General features: G+C 38.1%; 1 protein-coding gene across 3 annotated transcripts; it reads right to left on the bottom strand.

The window, feature by feature from the left end:
- Window positions 1–1,625: 1,625 nt before the first annotated feature.
- Window positions 1,626–24,930, bottom strand: LOC139975877 (uncharacterized). Of its 3 annotated transcripts, XM_071984148.1 has the most exons (18): window positions 24,773–24,878; window positions 24,093–24,175; window positions 21,060–21,195; window positions 19,868–20,122; window positions 19,259–19,380; window positions 18,188–18,440; window positions 17,300–17,490; window positions 16,931–17,074; window positions 15,101–15,292; window positions 14,366–14,566; window positions 13,161–13,418; window positions 10,562–10,683; window positions 9,630–9,735; window positions 8,851–9,080; window positions 7,541–7,657; window positions 5,970–6,118; window positions 2,106–2,292; window positions 1,626–1,732 (listed from the first exon to the last, which is right to left on the bottom strand). In XM_071984148.1, the coding sequence occupies exons 4-18, from the start codon at window positions 20,092–20,094 to the stop codon at window positions 1,646–1,648; spliced, it is 2,586 nt and encodes an 861-aa protein (XP_071840249.1). In that variant the 5' UTR covers window positions 20,095–20,122; window positions 21,060–21,195; window positions 24,093–24,175; window positions 24,773–24,878; the 3' UTR covers window positions 1,626–1,645. The 3 variants fall into 3 exon arrangements, with proteins under 3 accessions (XP_071840249.1, XP_071840248.1, XP_071840250.1); XM_071984147.1 differs by lacking the exon at window positions 24,093–24,175 and having other exon boundaries at window positions 24,773–24,930; XM_071984149.1 differs by lacking the exons at window positions 21,060–21,195; window positions 24,093–24,175 and having other exon boundaries at window positions 24,773–24,884.
- Window positions 24,931–25,784: the final 854 nt, after the last annotated feature.

Here is a 25,784-nt window from a genome sequence, read left to right on the forward strand (position 1 = left end):
AAGCTGCAATCTTTTACTTATTAAGTCTACAAGGTTTCAAGGCTTTACCAAGAATAAACTTTAACTACAATGTATTGTTTGAGTTACAGTGTTTACCAGCAGATGTATCTTAAACACACCATCAAAAAAGATTCCTTTTGAGATCAGCATGTTGTGTTTTGTCTCAATATATGTTGCCAGACTGGCAGACTCGACACTTTAATGTGACAAATGAAAAACTGTTAATAAAAACTCCTCTTTGGTGGAAACTGCTGATAAATCAGTGGCCAAGTAGGAGCAACCAGCTGGTTATAACCAGATATATCACTTACATTGTAGGTTATCCAATTATGTATGAGAATGCTAGGCTTGGCAACACATTGAAACCTACAGCTTTAAGAGATCAGCACTTAAGGCAAGAGAGAACTACTGTAACTACATATAAGATCACTGTTTTAACATATCAACAGCTTATATAACTAAACTACAGCACAACATGTGACAAATTATTCCCTTTTTCTTTGTGCATTTATTAAAAATGAGTCAATTAACAAACAGATGAATTTATACATAAATCTCATAAAAAAATTAGTTAAAGCCAATCTCCGACAGAAGAAGCAAGAACAAAAATCATTGCTCGAACTGAGCAATATCTGTCTTAATCCTTTTCTGAAACATTAAGGCCACAAGTAGATACAGCACACATCTGTACATCTGTACAGCTTCACCCGGAACTGAGCAATATCTGTCTTAATCCTTTTCTGAAACATTAAGGCCACAAGTAGATACAGCACACATCTGTACAGCTTCACCCCTTCTACAGAATCAACAAATGAAATGTTCTGAAACCAGAAGGTATGTTTAGTAGATAATAAGTACAGATGAATGCAGTAGTTTAAGACAGGCTTAATGACTTCACCGGTCATCTTACAGATGTAATCAGATGATTGGTTTTATGGCCAGAAGTTTGCAATAGGTACAACCATTTTATATATCATGGTTACAGTCGCACAAAGCAGGAGTTGCTTCCTTTACATATGCTCAAAGTTAATCTAGTTTGTGGATAAGTGACCTCTCTAAAACCCAGCAAAGGAGCTTTGGCCAACCAAGACGATTCCAATTGCTTCACAATCATTGATGCTTCATTTCTCAAGGTCCACACACTCTGAGACTTGCTAGTAATAAAGCTGTATGGATTTAGGTTTCACACCCAGTTACATCTTTCTCTTCAGCTGAGTTTCGTTCTTCGTACTTTGTGCCTTCTTCCACACACTAACTCTCTGGTAGCAAAGCCAGATGTTCAGCACCTTCTGTTGCAGCACTTCACTCCCACTAATTTTTTCCATCTTTTCTACCATTCGAATACTGGAATTGACTGATGACATCATACGTTCACCATATTTTCAACACGACGAAATTCATTTATAGAGGCAAGCATTCAATGTACTGACAATCGCAAAGATCAGTACACATTACACTTTGCCAGGATTACATGAGTTTATTCTTCAGTACTTTCATATCCACACCACATGCACAAAATTGCAAATATATTTGATTGGAATGGTACTACAGACAAGGTTCTAGGTACTGATGCTTTGGCCTCTTGCTGCCTATCAAAATAGATCCTTTCTTTCACCCGTTGCGACTGAACCGCTTTCAGTTTGTTTTAGAATTTGAGGTGAAATCCTGGTCCTACAGCTGATGTTCCATGTGTTGGAAGTGTAAGTCTAAATCCCTCAGATTCATCATCTCCCTGGAATGAGAAGCAAACAGTCATTATTAACAGCAAGGAAGTATCAAATTCAACCTCAATCTGATTAATAACCAAGGTTCCTGTAGGCATCAAATCCTCAATAATTCAAAGATACTTTATTCAGATTTTCTTATTCATTACACCCACAGGCCACTTTGATATGTCTTAAGTCATTTGAGTAGAACTAATGACAAATCCAAAGATAAAATGTCTCGAAACAATTTGAAGACAGGTTCCTTACACATTCTATAGTATTTGCTATTCAATAATAAAGTTTTGAAGCCTGTGCAGGTTACAAAGTGGCTACTAGGCATTTTGTCTGTAACTGACTATTAGAATGATGGATATGCTCTTTTATTTGGTCATTACTTACCAGTTTATTAAACTGCATTCCACCCTCTGGAGCCTTAGGGCTCCTTTTAGCTGTCCTTGACTGTTCACTCTTTGCTGGCCATGTTGGAAACATGGACTCATCTATTGGTTGAGGAGATTCCTTGAAATACTCCTGTTTTAATGCATCTTCTGCTGAAATCCTCTTGGCGGGATTGTATGTCAAAAACCTGAGATGGACAACTCAAAAGATTAATTATAAAATGCATTGTTACAATTAAGTGTCATCAGCCTCAAAAACAGGATTCAGGATTGGATGATTTTCCCACAACATGACAGTTTTCTACTCATTCATAAGATAATACTACAAAGAACATTGATGTCTTTCAAACATGTTGAACTGTTAGGAATACACAGCCTTTTGTAATCTTTGTTAGATAAGAATTCAGAGATAACGTAACTATTGTAATATCATGGCTGAATTGTACTTAACTCCTCACTTATTTTATGCAATTGTTGTCATTTAGAACACAGAATATTATTGAAATTTCTAATTTCTTTGTCCTTAATGGTGTTCTGTATTATTATTGCATTTTAGTCTACTAGGATTCTAATATCATGATGGAGAACATACCATATCAAGTTTAGAGGACATGGCCTTGCTTAAACATATTGAAATGTATTTCTTTCTGTCACTATCTTGATGTTTTCCCAGAGATTTTAATACACAACAAATGTTGGTTGACTCCTAGGCTTACATATGCACATGGGAGCTACAAAACTTTATATTTTATATTTACTCATAGATCAACATTCTTTCGGTGAGAACAGTACACATATGCCTATACAACTACAGTCAAGTTTTATGCACAATAAAATATTGCCTTAATTGGAGGCAAAGCAATCTTTGGAGCCATACCAGTAATTCTGTGTGTTAAGCCTTAGTGGTGGTTGGACCTAACAGGCAAAGCAATCTTTGGAGCCATACCAGTAATTCTGTGTGTAAAGCCTTAGTGGAGGCTGGACCTAATAGGTAAACCAATCTTTGGAGCCATACCAGTAATTCTGTGTAAAGCCTTAGTGGTGGCTGGACATAACAGGCAAAGCAATCTTTGGAGCCATACCAGTAATTCTGTGTGTAAAGCCTTAGTGGTGGCTGGACATAACAGGCAAAGCAATCTTTGGAGCCATACCAGTAATTCTGTGTGTAAAGCCTTAGTGGTGGCTGGACCTAACAGGCAAAGCAATCTTTGGAGCCATACCAGTATTTCTGAGTGTAAAGCCTTAGTGGAGGCTGGACATAACAGGCAAAGCAATCTTTGGAGCCATACCAGTAATTATGTGTGTAAAGCCTTAGTGGTGGCTGGACATAACAGGCAAAGCAATCTTTGGAGCCATACCACTAATTCTGTGTGTAAAGCCTTAGTGGTGGCTGGACATAACAGGCAAAGCAATCTTTGGAGCCATACCAGTAATTGTGTAAAGCCTTAGTGGTGGCTGGACATAACAGGCAAAGCAATCTTTGGAGCCATACCAGTAATTATGTGTGTAAAGCCTTAGTGGAGGCTGGACCTAACAGGTAAAGCAATCTTTGGAGCCATACCAGTAATTATGTGTGTAAAGCCTTTGTGGTGGCTGGACATAACAGGCAAAGCAATCTTTGGAGCCATACCAGTAATTCTGTGTGTTAAGCCTTAGTGGAGGCTGAACCTAACAGGTAAAGCAATCTTTGGAGCCATACCAGTAATTCTGTGTGTAAAGCCTTAGTGGAGGCTGGACCTAACAGGTAAACCAATCTTTGGAGCCATACCAGTAATTCTGTGTAAAGACTTAGTGGAGGCTGGACCTAACAGGCAAAGCAATCTTTGGAGCCATACCAGTAATTCTGTGTGTAAAGACTTAGTGGTGGCTGGACATAACAGGCAAAGCAATCTTTGGAGCCATACCACTAATTCTGTGTGTAAAGCCTTAGTGGTGGCTGGACATAACAGGCAAAGCAATCTTTGGAGCCATACCAGTAATTATGTGTGTAAAGCCTTAGTGGTGGCTGGACATAACAGGCAAAGCAATCTTTGGAGCCATACCAGTAATTATGTGTGTAAAGCCTTAGTGGAGGCTGGACCTAACAGGTAAACCAATCTTTGGAGCCATACCAGTAATTATGTGTGTAAAGCCTTAGTGGTGGCTGGACATAACAGGCAAAGCAATCTTTGGAGCCATACCAGTAATTCTGTGTGTAAAGCCTTAGTGGTGGTTGGACCTAACAGGCAAAGCAATCTTTGGAGCCATACCAGTAATTCTGTGTGTAAAGCCTTAGTGGAGGCTGGACCTAATAGGTAAACCAATCTTTGGAGCCATACCACTAATTCTGTGTAAAGCCTTAGTGGTGGCTGGACATAACAGGCAAAGCAATCTTTGGAGCCATACCAGTAATTCTGTGTGTAAAGCCTTAGTGGTGGCTGGACATAACAGGCAAAGCAATCTTTGGAGCCATACCAGTAATTCTGTGTGTAAAGCCTTAGTGGTGGCTGGACCTAACAGGCAAAGCAATCTTTGGAGCCATACCAGTATTTCTGAGTGTAAAGCCTTAGTGGAGGCTGGACATAACAGGCAAAGCAATCTTTGGAGCCATACCAGTAATTATGTGTGTAAAGCCTTAGTGGTGGCTGGACATAACAGGCAAAGCAATCTTTGGAGCCATACCACTAATTCTGTGTGTAAAGCCTTAGTGGTGGCTGGACATAACAGGCAAAGCAATCTTTGGAGCCATACCAGTAATTGTGTAAAGCCTTAGTGGTGGCTGGACATAACAGGCAAAGCAATCTTTGGAGCCATACCAGTAATTATGTGTGTAAAGCCTTAGTGGAGGCTGGACCTAACAGGTAAAGCAATCTTTGGAGCCATACCAGTAATTATGTGTGTAAAGCCTTTGTGGTGGCTGGACATAACAGGCAAAGCAATCTTTGGAGCCATACCAGTAATTCTGTGTGTTAAGCCTTAGTGGAGGCTGAACCTAACAGGTAAAGCAATCTTTGGAGCCATACCAGTAATTCTGTGTGTAAAGCCTTAGTGGAGGCTGGACCTAACAGGTAAACCAATCTTTGGAGCCATACCAGTAATTCTGTGTAAAGACTTAGTGGAGGCTGGACCTAACAGGCAAAGCAATCTTTGGAGCCATACCAGTAATTCTGTGTGTAAAGACTTAGTGGTGGCTGGACATAACAGGCAAAGCAATCTTTGGAGCCATACCACTAATTCTGTGTGTAAAGCCTTAGTGGTGGCTGGACATAACAGGCAAAGCAATCTTTGGAGCCATACCAGTAATTATGTGTGTAAAGCCTTAGTGGTGGCTGGACATAACAGGCAAAGCAATCTTTGGAGCCATACCAGTAATTATGTGTGTAAAGCCTTAGTGGAGGCTGGACCTAACAGGTAAACCAATCTTTGGAGCCATACCAGTAATTATGTGTGTAAAGCCTTAGTGGTGGCTGGACATAACAGGCAAAGCAATCTTTGGAGCCATACCAGTAATTCTGTGTGTAAAGCCTTAGTGGTGGCTGGAACCTAACAGGCAAAGCAATCTTTGGAGCCATACCAGTAATTCTGTGTGTTAAGCCTTAGTGGTGGCTGGACCTAACAGGTAAAGCAATCTTTGGAGCCATACCAGTAATTCTGTGTGTAAAGCCTTAGTGGTGGCTGGAACCTAACAGGCAAAGCAATCTTTGGAGCCATACCAGTAATTCTGTGTGTTAAGCCTTTGTGGTGGCTGGACATAACAGGTAAAGCAATCTTTGGAGCCATACCAGTAATTCTGTGTGTTAAGCCTTTGTGGTGGCTGGACATAACAGGCAAAGCAATCTTTGGAGCCATACCAGTAATTCTGTGTTTAAAGCAGAGTAAAACTCACCTATTTAACAAATCAAAGCCCAGGTCAGTCAGATATGTTCCAAATCGGTTTCTTAGATTGTTGTAAGGGTACTCTGTAAAGCTCATCTTCTTCACAGCAGGGAGTTCATTGTATCCTGGCCAAATTTTCTCACTGGGTGTACCAAGCTCCTACAACAAAGACCAAGATGTACAGAAAAGTCTAACAGGCTGGAAGCATACCACAAATTACTAAACTAATAGATATGTAATCACTGGGCTAAGAAGAATTTATTAATACATCGTTTGAGCCATAGTAATCCTCGCATCTTTTTAAGTAGAATAATCTGCTTCAGAAGATATGATTGCACACACTGTACTATCATGCTAACACTTGTGTTACTTCAAGAGATCAAAACAGAAAAAGAACAGGCAATTTTAACCAGACAGCAAAACTGCAGTATGGTTTCTACATGAATAATCTGATAAGAATGTGACACACTAGGCTGTATAGGGTATAGCCAGGATGAACAACATACTTCAATCAAAGTACTACAGCAAAAAGCACTGAGATTTGCACAAACAATCTTCACATTGGCAGCTGATGACCGAGATGGAAACTTTTCTTGTATTAAGCATACCGATTGATCTCTACCAAAGACAAAAGGCTTCTTCTACTCAATGTTGTACATCTACAAGCAGTACGTTAAGCAGGCGCCGGGCGAATTTGAACTCTTTGGTCCCTAAGATTTTGCGTCTGGTTTGCCTCTTAAACATCTAACTTGGCGACAGTTAATTTTCATAAACAGTGTCTGGTTTGTTACTACATCCAAACATGAAGTTTTTATTTGGCACTGAATCTTGACAATTGCAAAATATGATGGAAAGCTTAAACAACGGATGCAAAGATAAAATACCGTCATCACAATGATATCGTCCAATACATTAAGCATGTACAAAGAGTACAACGTTTCATTGCACACCTTTGTATACAGGCATGTTTGCAGAGATGTAAGTTAACAACACATATAAGTCAATGGAGATTTGGTGGAGACTTCTTGATTCATATCTACGGATGCTCTTAAGCTAATTTCCAATTGCCCACAGCCTCTCCTATTCTAATGAGGCGTAACAAACATGCTATCTGATAGGCTGGTTGGTGGGAGTTTCGGTAGATTATAAAACAACTTTTCCACAATTTGACCCCTGGTGACTCCAAATGACCTTTGACCTCCACAAAAAAAGGCTTCTTTTACTTAACGTGTCACAACTACATACTAAATATATTGGTCCAAGCTTCCCTTCTTGAGATATCGTGTTTACAAGGTTTTCACAATTTGACCCCTGGTGACCCCAAATGATCTTTCACCTCCTCTAAAAACAACAGGGTTCTTCTAATCAATGTGGTATCCCTACACATTAAATGTGAGGTTGGTCCAAGATTCCCTTTTTGACATATGGTGTTTACAAGCAAGGCGTCACACACACACACATACAGTACTCATCCGTTTGCATGACTACATTGGTTATGATTATCATCGAAACCAGGAGAAAGTGATAGAACCCTGGAGAGAAAGGGGCAGATGAGGTGAGAAGAGTAAGAATGTTCCATACTTTAAAGATCCTGTTGAGTTGATCAATTTCAGATCTGCCAGGGAAGAGAGGTTTCATAGTCAGGAACTCAGCAAATATACATCCCACAGACCACATGTCAATCTTGACAGAATATTCCTGTTGAGGAAAAGGTCACAAAACAATAATACCATTTGAATCTTCCAAATGAAACATTATTAAAAGACACTTCTTCTGACATTCTTTGGTTTATCAGATTACTCATAATGAATGTTTCTCTGCATCAATGACCATTTAAAAATTAGAGAAAAAGACAGAATCTAGTAGGATCTGTACTTGTGACAAACATTTATCCAAGTCATTCTACATGCTACAGATTATTTATCAACGTCATTTTGTTTGCACAAAGAAAATTACTTTTAATTCATTCTGTACCATACCAGCAGTAGTTACATGTACATGTTCAGAAACATATCCAAAGCTCAGTGGCATCAGAAGCTAATTTTGATATGGAGGGCACATCATTTGGAGTTAAAGGACTGATACATTATTTTGTGAAAATATCTTTCACTGATACTGATTAATCTTGAAGGACAATATCCTACTAGTAACAGATAACCAATAGCTAATGAGATATATTGAAATAAACAGCTCACCTTTATTGCTAATAGTAGTTCAGGAGCTCTATACCATTGGGTAACTACTATTGGGGTGTATTGTGCTCACCTTTATTGCTAATATTAGTTCAGGAGCTCTATACCATAGGGTAACTACTATTGGGTGTATTGTGCTCACCTTTATTGCTAATAGTAGTTCAGGAGCTCTATACCATAGGGTAGCTACTATTGGGGTGTATTATGCTCACCTTTATCGCTAATAGTAGTTCAGGAGCTCTATACCATAGGGTAACTACTATTGGGGTGTACTGTGCTCACCTTTATTGCTAATAGTAGTTCAGGAGCTCTATACCATTGGGTAACTACTATTGGGGTGTATTGTGCTCACCTTTATTGCTAATAGTAGTTCAGGAGCTCTATACCATAGTGTAACTACTATTGGGGTGTATTGTGCTCACCTTTATTGCTAATAGTTCAGGAGCTCTATACCATAGAGTAACTACTATTGGGGTGTATTGTGCTCACCTTTATTGCTAATAGTAGTTCAGGAGCTCTATACCATAGGGTAACTACTATTGGGGTGTATTGTGCTCACCTTTATTGCTAATAGTAGTTCAGGAGCTCTATACCATAGGGTAACTACTATTGGGGTGTATTGTGCTCACCTTTATTGCTAATATTAGTTCAGGAGCTCTATACCATAGGGTAACTACTATTGGGGTGTATTGTGCTCACCTTTATCGCTAATAGTAGTTCAGGAGCTCTATACCATAGGGTCACTACTATTGGGGTGTATTGCTTCAATGGTGAGCCATACTCCCTGGCCAACCCAAAGTCACCAATCTTCAATATTCCTTTGTGGCTGAGGAGGAGGTTGGATGTCTTCAGGTCACGATGTAATATCCAATTTTCATGCAAGTGATTGACTCCTCGCAGCAACTGTTGCACTAAACACTTGGTTTCACCTTATCAACAAGAATGAAGAAAATGTTAAACAAGTTTCCATGAAATGAAATGTTTTTCTTGTTATCCTTGTGACATAAGAAAGCTGGGATCTTAAATCCAACTAAATATGTTGTCACTGACCTTCATGCTAAGTCAATGTTTCCCTAAAATCTTAAAGCAGCTCTCTTTCTTTGATCACCAATTTCATCCTGTTTTACCAAACGTGTCAGGTGTTACTCAAAAAATGGACAGCATTTCATCAAACTAAGATTTTTTGCTTTTCACCAAACAAATGTGAGTCATTAATGGTTCCATTTTATTCATAAAATGTTTGTGACTCGGATGATTTCTTGTATTGATTTAAATCCCATGCAAGAAGCAACTGAGAAATTTTTCAATATTTAAATGAAAACTGATCAGTGAACCAAATCAAGTTAATGAACAAGTTACTAATATGCAATACTTGCTTTCAGTGACTAGCTGGATGTCTAGTGAGGCTACGGTTGCTAGTCATTGATCACAATAAATACAGTGTAACATGTGATAAATACACAGAGAGATAAACTAACCTATTGTGAATGGTTGTTTCATGGTTTCCATCAGGCTCTTGAGGTCATGTTCAACATAGTCCATCACTATGTAGATCTTATCCATGTTACTGCCGACTACTATTTCCTGCAAAGATAACATGTAAAACACAACATGTTTTTCCCTGTTGTCATATTGTGAGTGAGTTGATACTATGAAGAATAACAGCCCAAATTGAAATCAATCAATCAAAAAAACAAACTGAGTCCACTTTAAATGGTATGTTTTACTGTGCTGCCTCATTGATTGCTATGAATTCAGATTTGTGATGTTATCCATAGCATATTAGTCCTGCCTTTGCAGCAATTTTAAAGCCTATTTGCCACTTGTTTGGTAAATATTGTACTCAAGGCAGTGACATTCTACAATACAGGTAATGATGCAGATGAGAGCAAAGAAATATTGTCTGAACCAATCCCGGACCAAAGTACTGTAAATACACCAAAGATAATGTTAGCTGCCAGCAAATAGAGAATGATAGGGATATCACAGTGTTATCAATGTACACACAAACAGCTTCAGCAACATACAACCTGCTAAACAAGTAATCAAACTGCTAAACAACTATAGGAGAAATAAACCCTTACCCTAGTTACAAGTTACAGACAGAGAGGAATGTCTCATGCCAGCAGTCTGAGAGTAGAAAATGTGACCCCCCCAATCCTACCCAGACCTAGATCTATTCTATGAAATCATAGCACCACAACTAGGAAACTATGTTAAAACCAAATTAAAGAGCAGCATGACAACACCATCAATCAATCCCTGCTGTAAAAGGTGTGCCACAGCATTTGCCAAATTTATTTTATTAATCTCAGCTATGCATTAATACAGTAGCAGCTATCCTCCTGCAAGAGTCATGGTTTATTAAACTCAGCTATGCACTAATACAGTAGCAGCTAACGATACTTACTCTGACTGTGACAATGTTGACATGCTGAGCTTTCAGCAAAGTATTTATTTCTCGCAGTGAAGTTATCGGGAAACCTTCTTTCTCCTTTTCCATTTTTAACCGTTTCAGGGCAACAATTTCATCTACAGATGAAGAAATATGTTAAATATTATCAACTCATGACTTATCTTAGCTCAGTGGTATGAATATGGGTAGCATAGGCAACTGCAAAATTCTGGTGTAACATTGTCTGTACTGATAAATAAAAGGGAATAAAGATACATCCTTTAACAGAGGGCTATCAAATAAATATCACATATGATTCAAAATTTTCTAGATCAAACTGACCTCTCACTGTGAGAAACTCATGGCATCACTCATCGCAACTCACAAGATCACTCATCGTAACTTTTAGCATCACTCATCACAACTTGTGGCATCATTCAGTGCAACTTGTGATATTACTCACAGCAACTCATGACATCACTCACAGCAATTCACGGCATCACTCATCGCAACTTGTGGCATCATTCACAGCAACTTGTGGCATCATTCACAGCAACTCATGACATCACTCATCGTAACTCATGACATCACTCATCGCATCTTGTGGCATCACTCATTGCGACTCGTGGCATCACTCATCCCAACTCATGGCATCACTCATCGCAACTCACGGCATCACTCATCGTAACTTTTAGCATCACTCATCACAACTTGTGGCATCATTCAGTGCAACTTGTGACATCACTCAGAGCAGTTTGTGGCATCACTCAGAGCAACTTGTGGCGCATTCACAGCAACTCATGACATCACTCATTGCGACTCGTGGCATCACTCATCCCAACTCATGACATCACTCACAGCAGTTCACGGCATCACTCATCGCAACTCATGGCATCACTCATCGCAACTCATGACATCACTCACAGCAACTCTTGACATCACTCATCGCAACTCATGGCATCAATCACAGCAATTCACGGCATCATTCATCGCAACTCACGGAATCACTCATTGCAACTTAGGCATCACTCACAGCAACTCACGGCATCACTCATCGCAGCTTGTGGCATCACTCAGAGCAACTCATGACATCACTCACAGCAACTCACGGCATCACTCAGAGTAACTTGTGGCATCACAAACAGCAACTCATGGAATCACTCACAGCAACTCATGACATCACTCACAGCAACTCATGACAACCCTCACAGCAACTCATGGAATCACTCACAGCAACTTACGGCATCACTCATCGCAACTCATGGCATCAATCACAGCAATTCACGGCATCATTCATCGCAACTCACGGAATCACTCATTGCAACTTAGGCATCACTCACAGCAACTCACGGCATCACTCATCGCAGCTTGTGGCATCACTCAGAGCAACTCATGACATCACTCACAGCAACTCACGGCATCACTCAGAGTAACTTGTGGCATCACAAACAGCAACTCATGGAATCACTCACAGCAACTCATGACATCACTCACAGCAACTCATGACAACCCTCACAGCAACTCATGGAATCACTCACAGCAACTTACGGCATCACTCATCGCAACTCATGACATCCCTCACAGCAACTCATGACATCACTCATTGCAACTCATGGCATCACTCACAGCAACTCATGACATCACTCACAGCAACTCACGGCATCACTCATCGCAACTTGTGACATCACTCACAGCAACTCATGGAATCACAGCAACTCATGACATCACTCACAGCAACTCATGACATCCCTCACTGCAACTCATGGAATCACTCACAGCAACTCACGGCATCACTCATCGCAACTCATGACATCCCTCACAGCAACTCATGACATCACTCATTGCAACTCATGGCATCACTCACAGCAACTCATGACATCACTCACAGCAACTCACGGCATCACTCATCGCAACTTGTGACATCACTCACAGCAACTCATGGAATCACTCACAGCAACTCATGACATCACTCACAGCAACTCATGACATCCCTCACTGCAACTCATGGAATCACTCATTGCAACTCACGGCATCACTCATCGCAACTCATGACATCCCTCACAGCAACTCATGACATCACTCATTGCAACTCATGGCATCACTCACAGCAACTCATGACATCACTCACAGCAACTCACGGCATCACTCATTGCAACTTGTGACATCACTCAGAGTAACTCATGGCATCACTTACAGCAAGTCATGACATCACTCACAGCAACTCATCACATCCCTCACAGCAACTCATGGAATATCTCTGAAGGTGGAACTAGTTTTACTACATGAATGTATAGATAAATTTCAAAAACAAGGTAATATAATATATTTGACACTTTGACCATGTGCTGACTGACAATGTCCCTGAACTGATCTTTTTTTCACTGAGTATTAAGACTCCTCACAAACAGCATATTTAACCGACATTTGTACTTTTGTCAAATTAACACCTGAAGGAAATGGTATTTTTAATAATGTTGCCAGACAGACATAAACATTATCTGCTTGAATTCCCAGGAAACAGTTTCACCTTCTATTATTAATGCCAACCATTTAACAATGAATGGTCCTGGTCCTATAAGTCTCACATATCTAGTAGCCTTGTAGTACTACTCACCATTTCTCTTTTCTCTGGCCCTGTACACCACTCCATATGTTCCTTCCTCTATTTTGTTCAGGTGCTCAAACTCTTCCACATTTCTGCATCCAGCCAGAGCTGGGTAGTACGCCGGCAGTGTTTCCTTCAGCTCTATTGGTGAATGGTCTGGAGATGCTGGAAGAAACTTCTCTTCTTCTTCTTCCATTTCTTCTTTTTCTTCAACTTCTTCTTTATCATCCTTCTTCGGCGACCCATCAAATTTTGACGCACTTGCATCTGATGGTAAAAGAATCAGAGACAATGTGTACCACGATCTTGATTTTTCAACTATTACCGGCACAATTTCAATATTGTTTAATTAATTTAATTTAATTTTTTTTTTTTTAATTTTTAATTTTTTTTTATTTAAATTTAAAAATTTAATTTAAATAATTTAAAAAATAATTAAAAAAACTTCCTTTCAACTTTTCTTCGGTTTGCCTGTTTATACTAGACCTACAACACTCACAGCAGAAGTAGCTCACACTTTACAGAAGTAAAATTGTTGTTTACCTGAGATGTAATTCAACCTAACAATGTTTTCGAGATTTAAACTTGCTAATTGTCTTCCTATCATGAGGTTCATTACTGGCCGATAACATTTTCTTGCTTTGGAGCATATCTACAAAACAATGTACCAACTGCTGAAAAAGTTAGCTAAGTCTTTAAGATGTAATAAACAAGAACTTTGGTTATTATACATTCAATTACAAGAGAATGAACTATCAAGATCTAATTATGTGCTGGTTCTTGACATAATCTATTTACTTCATACAGAAAAAGATCTACAAAGAAAAGGCCTAAAGAAACTCTATCACCAATCACAAAAACTGTTTTGCCTCAACTCATTGTACAAAAACTTCTAAATGTACAATTATGCAGACTACACATGTGAACAGTGTCCAATAGTCTTATATCCCACAGATCCTGAAAAAAGCCAGAAAGTTCTGATAAAAGAACAATATATATAATGAAATAATTATTATGAAACAGACAAAAAATCTGTTGTATTGGAAATCTGATGGGGCCTTTCTTGATATATATTGCTGCATACAAATTTTCACATATTCCAGGTCCTATTCTAAAAGAAATCTAGCAGTTTTAACATGTTTACAATGCTGTTACTATGAGGATCCTGCCATTTTTTACTAGAACAGAACAATTTGAAAAGATAATTGTTTTACCATTAGCAGTTGCCACCTCTGCTGACTCCTCTGACCCCTCTGATTCTTCTGCACTCTCCTCTTCACTTTCCTCTTCTGAACCCTCCTCCTCTGAACTAGACTCATCTGATGCAGAAGCTTCCCCCTCTTCTTTCTCTACAGCTTCTTTGTCTTCTTCTCCTTCCTCTTCACCAGAAGATTCAGACTCTTCACTTGAGTCATCTGATGGAGATCATAACAAGTATGACAAAATGTGTAAAAGTAAGTTGGCCTGACGTTTCGATCCTAGCAGGATCTTCTTCAAAGGCTAAATGACAAGTAACAGTAACAGAAAGGACAAAAACACGCACAGAATATTCTGTGCGTGTTTTTGTCCCAGGCCAACCTACTTTTACACATTCTCCTTACACAGGCTCTCTAGTGGATAAGCAGTTTGCTAACAGTTTTATTTTATTTAGAAGTATGACAAAACACATACATTACCATCAGTCATCAGTGCTACCACCCTCTATACAGTACATATCTCTGTATATTGTATCAACTGGATCCCTTAATCATATGTAATGGTCAATCAGTGATACCACCCTCTCATTCATCTCTCTGTTCATCTAATTGATCCCTTATGTAATGGTCAATCAGTGATGTCATTCTCTTATTCATTCACCCTCCTCATAATATCTACTTGATCTATTAGTCATATATGCAGTGGTCACTCCATTTTGCCATCCTCTTAACCATTTAATTTCTTCTACCTACCTGATCCATCCGAGTCACCTGATTCCTCTGATGAGCCATCTTCCTCCCCCTCCTGCTCCTCTCCTTCAGGCCCATGACTCTCTTTTTCCAACTCAAAATCACTGACAGGTCTCTCTTCTTCATCGATCGTCTCTTTTTCTTTGTCAGGTTTTTTTTCTGGTTCCCTTTCTTTAGCAGATTCTTTCAAATTTTCTGAGGCAAAACAAATTAACATTTCAAGCTGCATTTAACAGAGGACTGAAAATCATGGAATTGGTCAAATCCAGACATTCCAGTTTTATTTTGACAGGACCTTAAAAAAATAATAATTAATAATCATAAATAATTGGTGATTCCATCCCTGTGGCAACTGATGTCCAAAAAACCAATTGATGTCTAATGGGTTCCTGTTGTGATTGGTACAGTACAAGGCATTCTTACAATGATTCTCTAATAGCAGACCATGGCAGCTCTACTCTTATTTGAATCAATACAAATCAGAACTACAGACTACAATAGTGACTGCAATATATTTCTATTGTGGATTACACAACACATTTATCAACATATTCTGATAACTAAAGGAAAGCCCAACCTACAGTAATCCTAGAATTTAAATCACATAAAAGATAATAATACATATATTGTAAAACATTTCCAACATGTACTGTATCCACCAAAAAAAAAAGAACATGCACATAAAAATGGTCAGCAATAACAATGACAACCTCAGCCAGTTTGAGGAACTGAAAAGGAACACAAAACTGTTTCAGTAATAAACAGATAACAGGACATTACTGAGGCACTCAGACAGCAAACTGACATATTAACATTGTAACTTTGGGTCTACAGGTAAATATTAGATACACGCCATCTTCCAAATGTGATGTATTATTCGTGACTTGAAGTCCACCATATCCTATCGAGAGAGAGGAAAATTTATGACATTTCTGCATCTACAAACCTTTGAGAAAATAATATGCCGGCTCAGAATACTGAATGACTGAACTTGCCAATGGCATAGGCCTTTATTCCATGTCAAATTAATACTTAAACTACAATCAGATTTGCATAAGCCTATGGTACTGTAGGCATTAAGATATACACACAATCACATGAAATTTTAACACACCCTCTCAAAAAGTTTGCAAAGCTATTACCAAACTATAAGCTACGTTACCTACCTGTTTCATCTCTTTCAATGATATCATGCTCCTAGTAAGATGTTCCATTACTTTACTAACAATGAGAAAACAAAATTTGTGCATACTTCTCCTTTGGAAGACTAGCCTTTTCTAGTTTAGACATGGGGCTACCATGCTTTACACAAATATCCCCAGTCTATAATATAAATACCAGAGTGGAGTAGTCAATGCAATATATTTTTGAGGCAGTGGGCTAGGACGAGATGCTGTAGATATATATGTCTGTTTGATTTGATATAGATATCAGTGACACACTGAATATATATAGGATAAACACATGTTCAAGACATGCAGGTTGTATTAAAGGGCCTTACTGTAACTGAGTAACAGAAATGTTTGTAGTGTACATGCCTCTTAAGAGTTATTCTATAGCGAGGAGCAGCACTTTAAGTGACATGCACAACCATCACATAGAAACAAAAAGGGTGTCTTCTTGGTTGATTTCTGCTATCAAAATAAGTAACTTTTATTTTCTATTATGTATCGCATATCTTGATGAATTTTCAAAAGATATTGTTAATCAGGTCAAATGCTGAATAGAAAACAGTGACCAGAAATGCACTGTGAAATCATTTCCATAAGTAGTATACATATTGAGATAAAAAATGGGGTATTTTCTGTCTCCAATGAGCAGAAAATGTCTCACCTTCTTTGGCCTTCCTCAGTAAGCTTCTGTCTCTTTGATGGGAGGAGGAGGTTCCTTCTTTATCTGCTCGCAACTTGCTGACATTGTTGCTTCGTTTATCTACCAAGGAAACGATTCTTCTTGACACTTCAACCTGTCTAGGACCTGCATGAATAGGAACGACAATGATTTCCATGTTAACATTATGGTTTACTAAAAGAACCATTTGCCTCTCACAAATAAGTTACATTATCAATGTCCAGCCCTTGAAAAGCAATGGTAAGTACATTTCATTCTATTTTAATTTCTTTAGCTGGTTACTTGCACAGACATGCTAGTTTGTAGATTCTACAATGACTAGTTTTTTTGCCCCTTTACTAGACAGCTCACCCTCTTCTCTTCTCCTCTCCTCATGATCACGTTGGATGTCTCTTCCTCTTCCTGGATCTCGATAAGACTCACGGGGTCGGTCTCGACTGTCCGATCGTTCCCTCCAGTGAATTTCTCGCTGCCTTTCATCCCTCTTCTGCTTCTCAAATATTTCTTCCTGATGATCCAACCTGTCAGATCTGACAACTTTTCTGAAGTTTTAAATTAACAGATATTGCAAAGTTTAAGGACGGATTGTTGTCACGTATCAACGTATGTCTCCTTTCAAAATCCTCACTCCAGTCTATGACCAATTTAACACTATATTCTACTATGCAATCCCATAGCATCAAAATTGTTGAATTGTTATTAAAATTCATGTTTTTCAAACATAACATAGAAAAAAGCCATCCATACAATCTGAAATTGTGGTTTTTCCATGTAATATTTGCCGATGGCAATGAGTACATAGGACTAATCTTATAACATTATTTAATGATTAGCAAATCATACTCCTTAATGAGAGATTGGTATCAACCAATGCACCAGCTTCATCAATAGCTTAGACAAGTAGATCAGGTTGGAGGTGAACTAGTATGGTATGACTTACATCACACAAAAAGAACAAACTTGTTCTTTTACATCAAAATATCCACAACTACATAAGTACAGTACCTCATCCTTCCTTACTTATTCCTCATTCATTGAAATTCAATCTGAGAACATAAGGAACTTCTGTCAGTTCTGTTATGACAATACATAAAACACCAGACTCATTTAGATAATTCCAGCTACTTAAATTGTTAGACGGCTTATTTTCAGGAATATGTTGCATAGCTCAGAGATTGCATATTATTTCTCCTCTCTATTAGGGACACTATTTAAATCTCATCTGTGCTGAAAACTTACCTATCTTGACCAAGTAATTGGTCTCTCTCAGGTTTGTAGAAGTCCCTGCCAGGGCCCCGTAAGCCCACAAGTGATGGAATAAATTCTCTTCTGTCTTTCCGTTTTTCCTCTTCAGGTCGCTGGACAGACCTACCAGACTCTTTACTTAATCTGTCTTTATGACCTCTCAGAGACGATTTCTCCTTCATTCTCTCTCTTCTATAATCTCGGTGTTTACTGTGCTTCTCTCCTGTATGCTTTCGTTCATGTTTGTCTAAAGATAATTTGAAAAGCTTGGGGAATAAACAACTTGATGATGACATAAAGAGAAAAAGCAACAGTACGTGAATATTTACATCATAAAAATCTGGCACATTTGAGACAAACTACTGTAGCTATCTCTTCCTCAAAACCTATATACAGAAACTATTAAACAGTATCAAAAAGATGAAAGAAGAAACATTTCAGCATCTTCTAAATGTAAGGTGACCAGGCATCCACAGATTGTATATACTGTAACAGGTATAACAGTGTCCTCAGAAACGTATGTGGACTGCATGCACTGTCCTCACATCATTACAAGTATCCTTGACTATTCTGGAATCTATACAAAAGTCAAGAATACTTTAATGTCTACATGTCTTGCCTTCATTAGTAAACAGCTTCAAAATAAGTCATTTGTTTACATATGCAAGTGTAATGTCGGTCAATGACTCCCTGATCTATCAAAGCAGACCAGGTCAATGAATTATTTTGTATTCCGTATTTCACATTTGAAAACCTTAAGAAAATAAATGTGACTGCCACTCTTCCAGTTACCTTTATTTTTGCATTGGATATTTATCTTGGACAAATACTTGTTTATAGATGAGGTGCTCTTAACTTCTGCATTTGACCAATATTCCTGAGAGGCCCTCATATTTCCACCTCTTTAAAGGTACAGTAAAGGTACAGTATACTAACCCCAATATCGTGCCCCAGGATTTCTTAGAAAGGATATGGTCAAGTTATCTTAGTATCCTATGATTCTTACATCATCAAATGAGTGACAATTTGAAGCAAGACAACATAACATACTGCTTGCCATCTTACCTTTTCTTCTTTTATCAGAGTCTCGGTGAGAGTGCTTTCTTTTATCGTCTCTTCTTCTGGATTTGTGGTCCTTGTGAGCTTGTCGTTGAGGAGGTTGAATATTTAAAGCATCATCTTCAATCCTGAAACAAACAAACATTCAACAGAAACTATACATTTGGCAATGTTCATTGAAGAACAGTATTGCTAACAACTGAGTTACCACTATACCTTTCCAAATATAATCTTTAAGGATTACAAAATGAACATAGAAAAGTCATTAAAGCTATAAAACAACCCTCACAGTAAACTGTACATACACAACATACGTATCTCATGGTAGTGAAGTCTCACAAGCACACTATTACAGTATGTGCAGTACCCAGCATACAGCCTATTAATGTCTTTGCTAGTATGATAACATTTAGACTGACATTTCCTTTCAGTAGTTATGATATTGCCTCCTAGATACTGTAGTAGAAAGTAACATATATATATATGACTAATGGCCAATAGATAAGAAACATCTCAAAGTCAATTGTTATTGTTACAATTCAATACATAAGTAGCTCTGTTATATTAGCATGTAAAATGTAAAAGCAGAAGGAACATGCAACTCTGTAATAATACCGTTCTTCTCCAGAAGAGGCACGTTGCTGCCCTTCATCTCCATCCTCCTCATGGTCACTGGAAGCAGATTCCAGTACGATAACTGAATCCATTGGAATTACAGGCTCTGTATCTGTTGTAACATCTAACAACCCCTGTTTCTTCTTTCTTTCTTCCCTGATCTCCTCTAAGCTTTTCACTCTCCAAGAATCTTTCTCTGCTTTGTCTACTTTCTGCTTATCCGACATAATCTTCACAATCCTTGTAAATAATACACTGAAATGAGTCAAGATACAATAGCTGTTTAAGCCAGAGTGACATTAAATCTTCCAGTGCTAACTTACAATATTTATACGGTAAGTGTCATCTATAATACTGTACCATAAACAAATTCAGCTGTAATTTCAATGATAAAGAGCTCTCTAAATTCTGCTGACCACAGGTAATTTTTGACCATCAACAAACACAACAGGTTATTCACACTTATTCTAGGGAAGTGTCAAATAAGACTTTCCCCTTCGTTAAATAGTAAAAATGATCTCTCCAACTACTCTAGGTGTAATATTACAAGCACATTGGTTTCCTTTCAAGACTCCCATGAGTGGATAATTTGTTTCACAACAGTACTTAGTAATGTAATCACAAACTTGTGTACCTTCATTGTTGCATTTATGATACCAATGTTGACTACACAATGTGGAAGGGAGGGATTGTACATAAGTAAATATTATACAAGAGAACAGGGATGAAACTGAAGATGCCAGGACGATATATGGAGGAAGGGAATGCAAGGGACAATCACACAATTCACTTTGATCCAAAACTCCCTCTAGGCAATGTAATTTATTTATTTTTTGTGGTGAAAATTCTATAGTTGAGTGACACTATAGTATGTGGTGTTTTACTTGGTGTATGGTTGTTCATACTATGCTTATGTAGGCCTTATTTTTCAGACAACTGAATTTGGCCCATTTTGACAACCTAATTAAAAATACAGTATGTTATATGTGGCAACCTGTAAACTTCCTTCAAAATCTACCTACTCAAGACATCCACTTGTACTCAGTCAACATAAATGCAAGTATCACAGAACTGTCAACTGGTTTACACGTGTGTAGACTTGGGATCTACTCTGAACGACATGAATACACAGTTCTTAGTAAAATCTGTAACAACAACCTTCTGATTACAAAATCAATTATCAGCACTGTACCTGTTGGGTACTGTGTGGACCGGTGGTTGTGCTCCCACAGCAAGCAATGTGTTGCATTGGATAGAAAAAGTGTATCTGCAGATTTTTCAAAGGATTATCTGTCAGTCACCTTACTGTAGCTGCATTGCAGGTAATCCTAAAAAATGTAACAAGAATGTTAATCACTTTGAACCGATTTGCACTTCAAAAAAACGTAAATGGAAAATGAACGGAAAACTTGAAAAACCAAGACAAGAATAGTTAGAATACAGTAAGCAATCAATGTGATATTGTGAACACTCTGGTTATGAAGACCAACATATGCTTCTATTAATCCCAAGTCAGTGATAGCTCTGGTGATCAGATGGAGTTATTTTGCATTGTTGATTAACTCCTACAGAAGCACAAAGGACCAGTCCTCACTACAGTAATTTTGATTCCGATCAAGCTCTTGCTGATCATTTCTCACACTTCTAAGAGAATATTGAAAGCATAGAAAGTCCTTCACTTCTGGCATATGATCACAACCTGAAGTGACTCCATCATGTATTCTATTATTCCTTCTACCGACAAATGAGATGGAGGTAGAGAATATTATAATGAAACATGTGATCTATACCAGCATATGATCAAGCAGAATATCGATGTGTTTGTTCCTTATATCACCAATATTGTTTATATGTCCCTGTCAACTGGATCCTTTCTGGAGAGTCAGAAAGTTGCACATGTTCGTCCACACAAAATTGGCCTGGATAAAGTTTAAAAAATCATTGTCTCATTACTAACCTCAAATTCTTCAGGAAAACCAACGAACCCGTAGTGTTTTCTCGGATTAATGACCATAAAACTACTAATAAATTATCTGATGTCTTTTAGTCGGCATACAAGCCATACCATGGGACAGTCTGCACTTATGCAGAAGGTATATATTATTAGAAGGTACAGGTACTGTATATCTCAGATGATGTGTGTAAGACTTTAATCCATGCCCTTGTGACATCAAACTGGATTACTGCAATGCCCTGCTACAGTATATGGCCTGCCTCACAAGCTGACCGATCGCCTTCAGCGAGTTCAGAATCGCGCCTCACGGCTTGTAAGTCGCACTCGTAGACATGAGCATATTACACCTGTATTACGTGACTTACATTGGTTGCCTATTCATTGCAGGTTCAATTATAAGATTCTGTACATATAAGTCACTTAATGGTTTAGCCCCTATCTACCTCTCTGAATTAATACATAAATACAAGCCTACTCGATCTCTACACTCAGAATCCAAGTCCTTACTTACCAAACCTGTCATTAAAACTTCTACATACAGAAACAGGCGTTTCGATTACTCATCTGCGACATTATGGAACAGTTTATCGGAGGAAGCTAAGTGTGCCAAAAATATAGACTAGTCAAAAACCTTTCTATTTAGATCTGCATTACATTAACCGTGCTTTCTATACTATTTATATTGTCACAGTATTACAACGCATTTTCCATTTTGCATTTACAGCGCTTTTAAAATTTTAATCTTACACATATATATTTCAAATTTTAAGAATTTGTATGTATAATTTTTGATTTCCCATTTGCAGTTTTTATACAATTTATTGTCAGATTGTATATATATAACAAATTTTCTACCCTTTTTATACCTTACATTTAGTGTTGCTACGATAATCGTTTTCAATATCGGTATCGGCCGATATTTGCAATATCGGCAGCATATCGGTATCGGTAAAATTTTGCCTAATTGCCGATAACAGCAAACCGATATTGAACTTTTCTTTTTAACAGCAGTGCTACTTCTTTATACTTGCAATGATCTGTTAATCTGCCTACGACGATCCATTTCTTTAGCGTCAGTTAAACTCAGATTCATTTTCGATTAATATCCATGGAAAGCTGACCCTCCGTAACCTCTAAAAACATGTCTACGGCGAGCGAATATAACCAATGACCTTCGTGAACCTTGGCCTACACACAGCATTAGTGCAGCATATATACACTGTACTAACCATTCATTTTCTCAAAGGCCGTGAAAACCTTGAACATGATGTATAACTGCACAGTTCAGCAGTGTTGGAAAACCTTGTTCAATTTCCCGCGAACACAAAATACTGACAACTTTTTTTATTTAAATTGTCACGAAACTGATAAATTTAAAAAGGCTCACATTTACTGCGTCCAGTTTATTTTGACTGTTAAAAAATATCGGTATCGTATCGGTATGGGACCGATATTGGGATGATAATATCGGATATCGGCCAAAACCGATATTGGTGATATCGGCGCAACACTACTTACATTAACGATTTATATATTTATATGTTTGTATTTTACTGTAAAGCGCCTTAGAGCAATTTCTGATTGGAAAAGGCGCTATAGAAATTTTGTAAAATAAATGCAGTCTGCACTGTATGTTTAAATAAAGACATCCTCTCATTATTGGACAAAGCATATGCCACTGCTCTAGTTCTTTTAGACTTGAGCGCCATACTGTCGACCACAATATTCTTCTTTGTCATCTCAGAGATCACCTCGGTATACAGGAAAAAGCCCTAGATTGCTGCATATCATACCTATCACAAAGACCACAGTACAGTATGTTTGTATCTGAGAAGCAACCTCTAAACCTGTTATTTTAGATTATTCTGTTCCACAGGGCTCTGTTCTTGGCACGCAGTGGTTTAGTTAATATACAGTACTTACAGCCCAAATGAAATCAGGAACCAAGAGTTACAATACCATGCTTATAAATGCAGAGGACACCCAACAATATATATTACATTCAAACCGACTCTATGCAGACCATCGAATTGACCCTCAAACTTGGGTGTTATTTTTTATTCTTCCACAATAATGAAGCCACACATATCAATGTCATTCGGTCATCTAGCTTGTAGTACATTTGGATTATAGGATAATATTTGCAAATATTTGAATCTCAAACTCGATCCACATATTGCACTCATCATAACAGACTAAACGCTCAGGCATATCCATATCGACTACACTAAGGCACAAGAAACCCATAAACACAGAATAATGAAAACTCACAATGAGCAGCTTAGGTTCAACAGAGGCTTTATACAGAACGATAGGATGCACTCACGCTTCAGACCCAAAATGTACAGACAACACTGAAACAAAAACAAAACCAAAGGCAGCGTGGGATAACAGATTGAACACAAAAACACACAGATGACAGGAACAAACAATAAATATCTCCACAGTAACGAACCACAAAGTATTTTGATGATAAGAAAATCCCAGAAATGAACAAGTTTTAAGAGCTCTGATAAGTATGTCATTATGTCATGTGTACGATTCAGCGACACAACTTAACGTAGGGTTGTTTCAGGCCAATGCACTTGGTTCCTTGCAACTGAGCCTCCTCGTTTTCAGAAAGGTGTTTTCCGACAGTTGCGGGGTATTCTATAATTACTTCAACATGACAAACACTGCATTCCTGACACTATCATGCGGTCGTCATGTACTTATCTATATCGACATTTCGCTAAACACATACCTTTGAGGGACTATAGCATAATTGAATAGAGCCGACGTCGAACATGACATAGCCTAGGCTACAGTGTGCACAACACAAGGCTAAGCAGTAACTTAGATGAAGTATCTAGGCCTAACTTAAGGCTACTGCAAACAACGTGGATGGTAAATTAATACTTTATTTATATTATGCTTCGTAGCAGGAACTCAAACATAAGATATATCCTTACCTTGGCACACCAAATATCTTGAAACAAAACAGTTACTGGATAGTCGATGAAGACTTCATCCAAGTATCACATGCCGTTATCTCTAGTCGTTATTGCCTTGCAGCAATTTCGAACTTGTGTTATAATCTGTTTGAACGTAGCAGCCACTATCAGCAGCCACTAACAGCAGCCAATAGTGTATACATCAACGATACACGCCGTTGGCCACTGATGTTGGTACACTATGACGAGCGCTGGGTACGCTGTGGCGGAAACGTGGATCCCTAGCAGCCACTAAGGGCAGCCTATGTTAGCCGACAATAACAAGACCATTACTTTTACGTACCTGTTTTATAGCGATAATAATTAACGCTATGCATACTGTAAAATGCCAATAATTGTACCATATGAGAGAGATAAGATGTTGCTCTTTCATGTGATATAATTTTGGAATTTAATGGTGGACGATTTCTGCATCCATATTGAACTGAAACTTGTGATCCTACCAAATCTTGTGGAGAAAGGCGTTAATTGCGGCAATTTTTATACCATTTTTTTTCTTTTTTTTCAAATGTCTAAACAATTAATTTATGAGAATATGCAACAGTCAACAGAGGTACAATGACGATGTTAAGTTATTCCTCTTACACGTGGTATGAAAAAACAGTCCGTAACACTTTGATTTAATAAAATTCGATGGCTACAAACCGTTCGATCCTAACAGGAGTGGGATGCAAATGGGAAAATTAGGGTGTTTCTAAAACGAATGACAATTGCGTTACACATAACGAATGACAATATGTTGTACGCACTAAAAAAGTGCGTTGACTAAAACGAATGACAGTAATGACAGCACAGACATTTGCTTCAACCGGATATCACAGTTCAGACTTCGTGGATATCTAGATCTAGTAAAGTACGGACAAGATAAAAACGCACCTTATAGTAAGCGAAATTGTAAGTCTGATATTAAAAAGTAAATTTAACGTCATGTTTCCGATATTAATTGTTAGAAACTAACAATACTATAATC

This window comes from Apostichopus japonicus, chromosome 11 (genome assembly GCF_037975245.1).
Source record: "Apostichopus japonicus isolate 1M-3 chromosome 11, ASM3797524v1, whole genome shotgun sequence".
Taxonomy (NCBI): domain Eukaryota; kingdom Metazoa; phylum Echinodermata; class Holothuroidea; order Aspidochirotida; family Stichopodidae; genus Apostichopus; species Apostichopus japonicus.

What these genes read in the sequence shown, in the direction of transcription:
- LOC139975877 (XM_071984147.1), bottom strand. Translation starts at nt 20,094, where the DNA reads ATGTCGGATAAGCAGAAAGTAGACAAAGCAGAGAAAGATTCTTGGAGA. An exon ending in GGAGAGGAGAAGAGAAGAGG is followed by an intron (nt 17,075 to 17,299) that starts GTGAGCTGTCTA and finishes CTATTCATGCAG; the next exon opens with GTCCTAGACAGGTTGAAGTG. An exon ending in GAAACAACCATTCACAATAG is followed by an intron (nt 9,081 to 9,629) that starts GTTAGTTTATCT and finishes CTTGTTGATAAG; the next exon opens with GTGAAACCAAGTGTTTAGTG.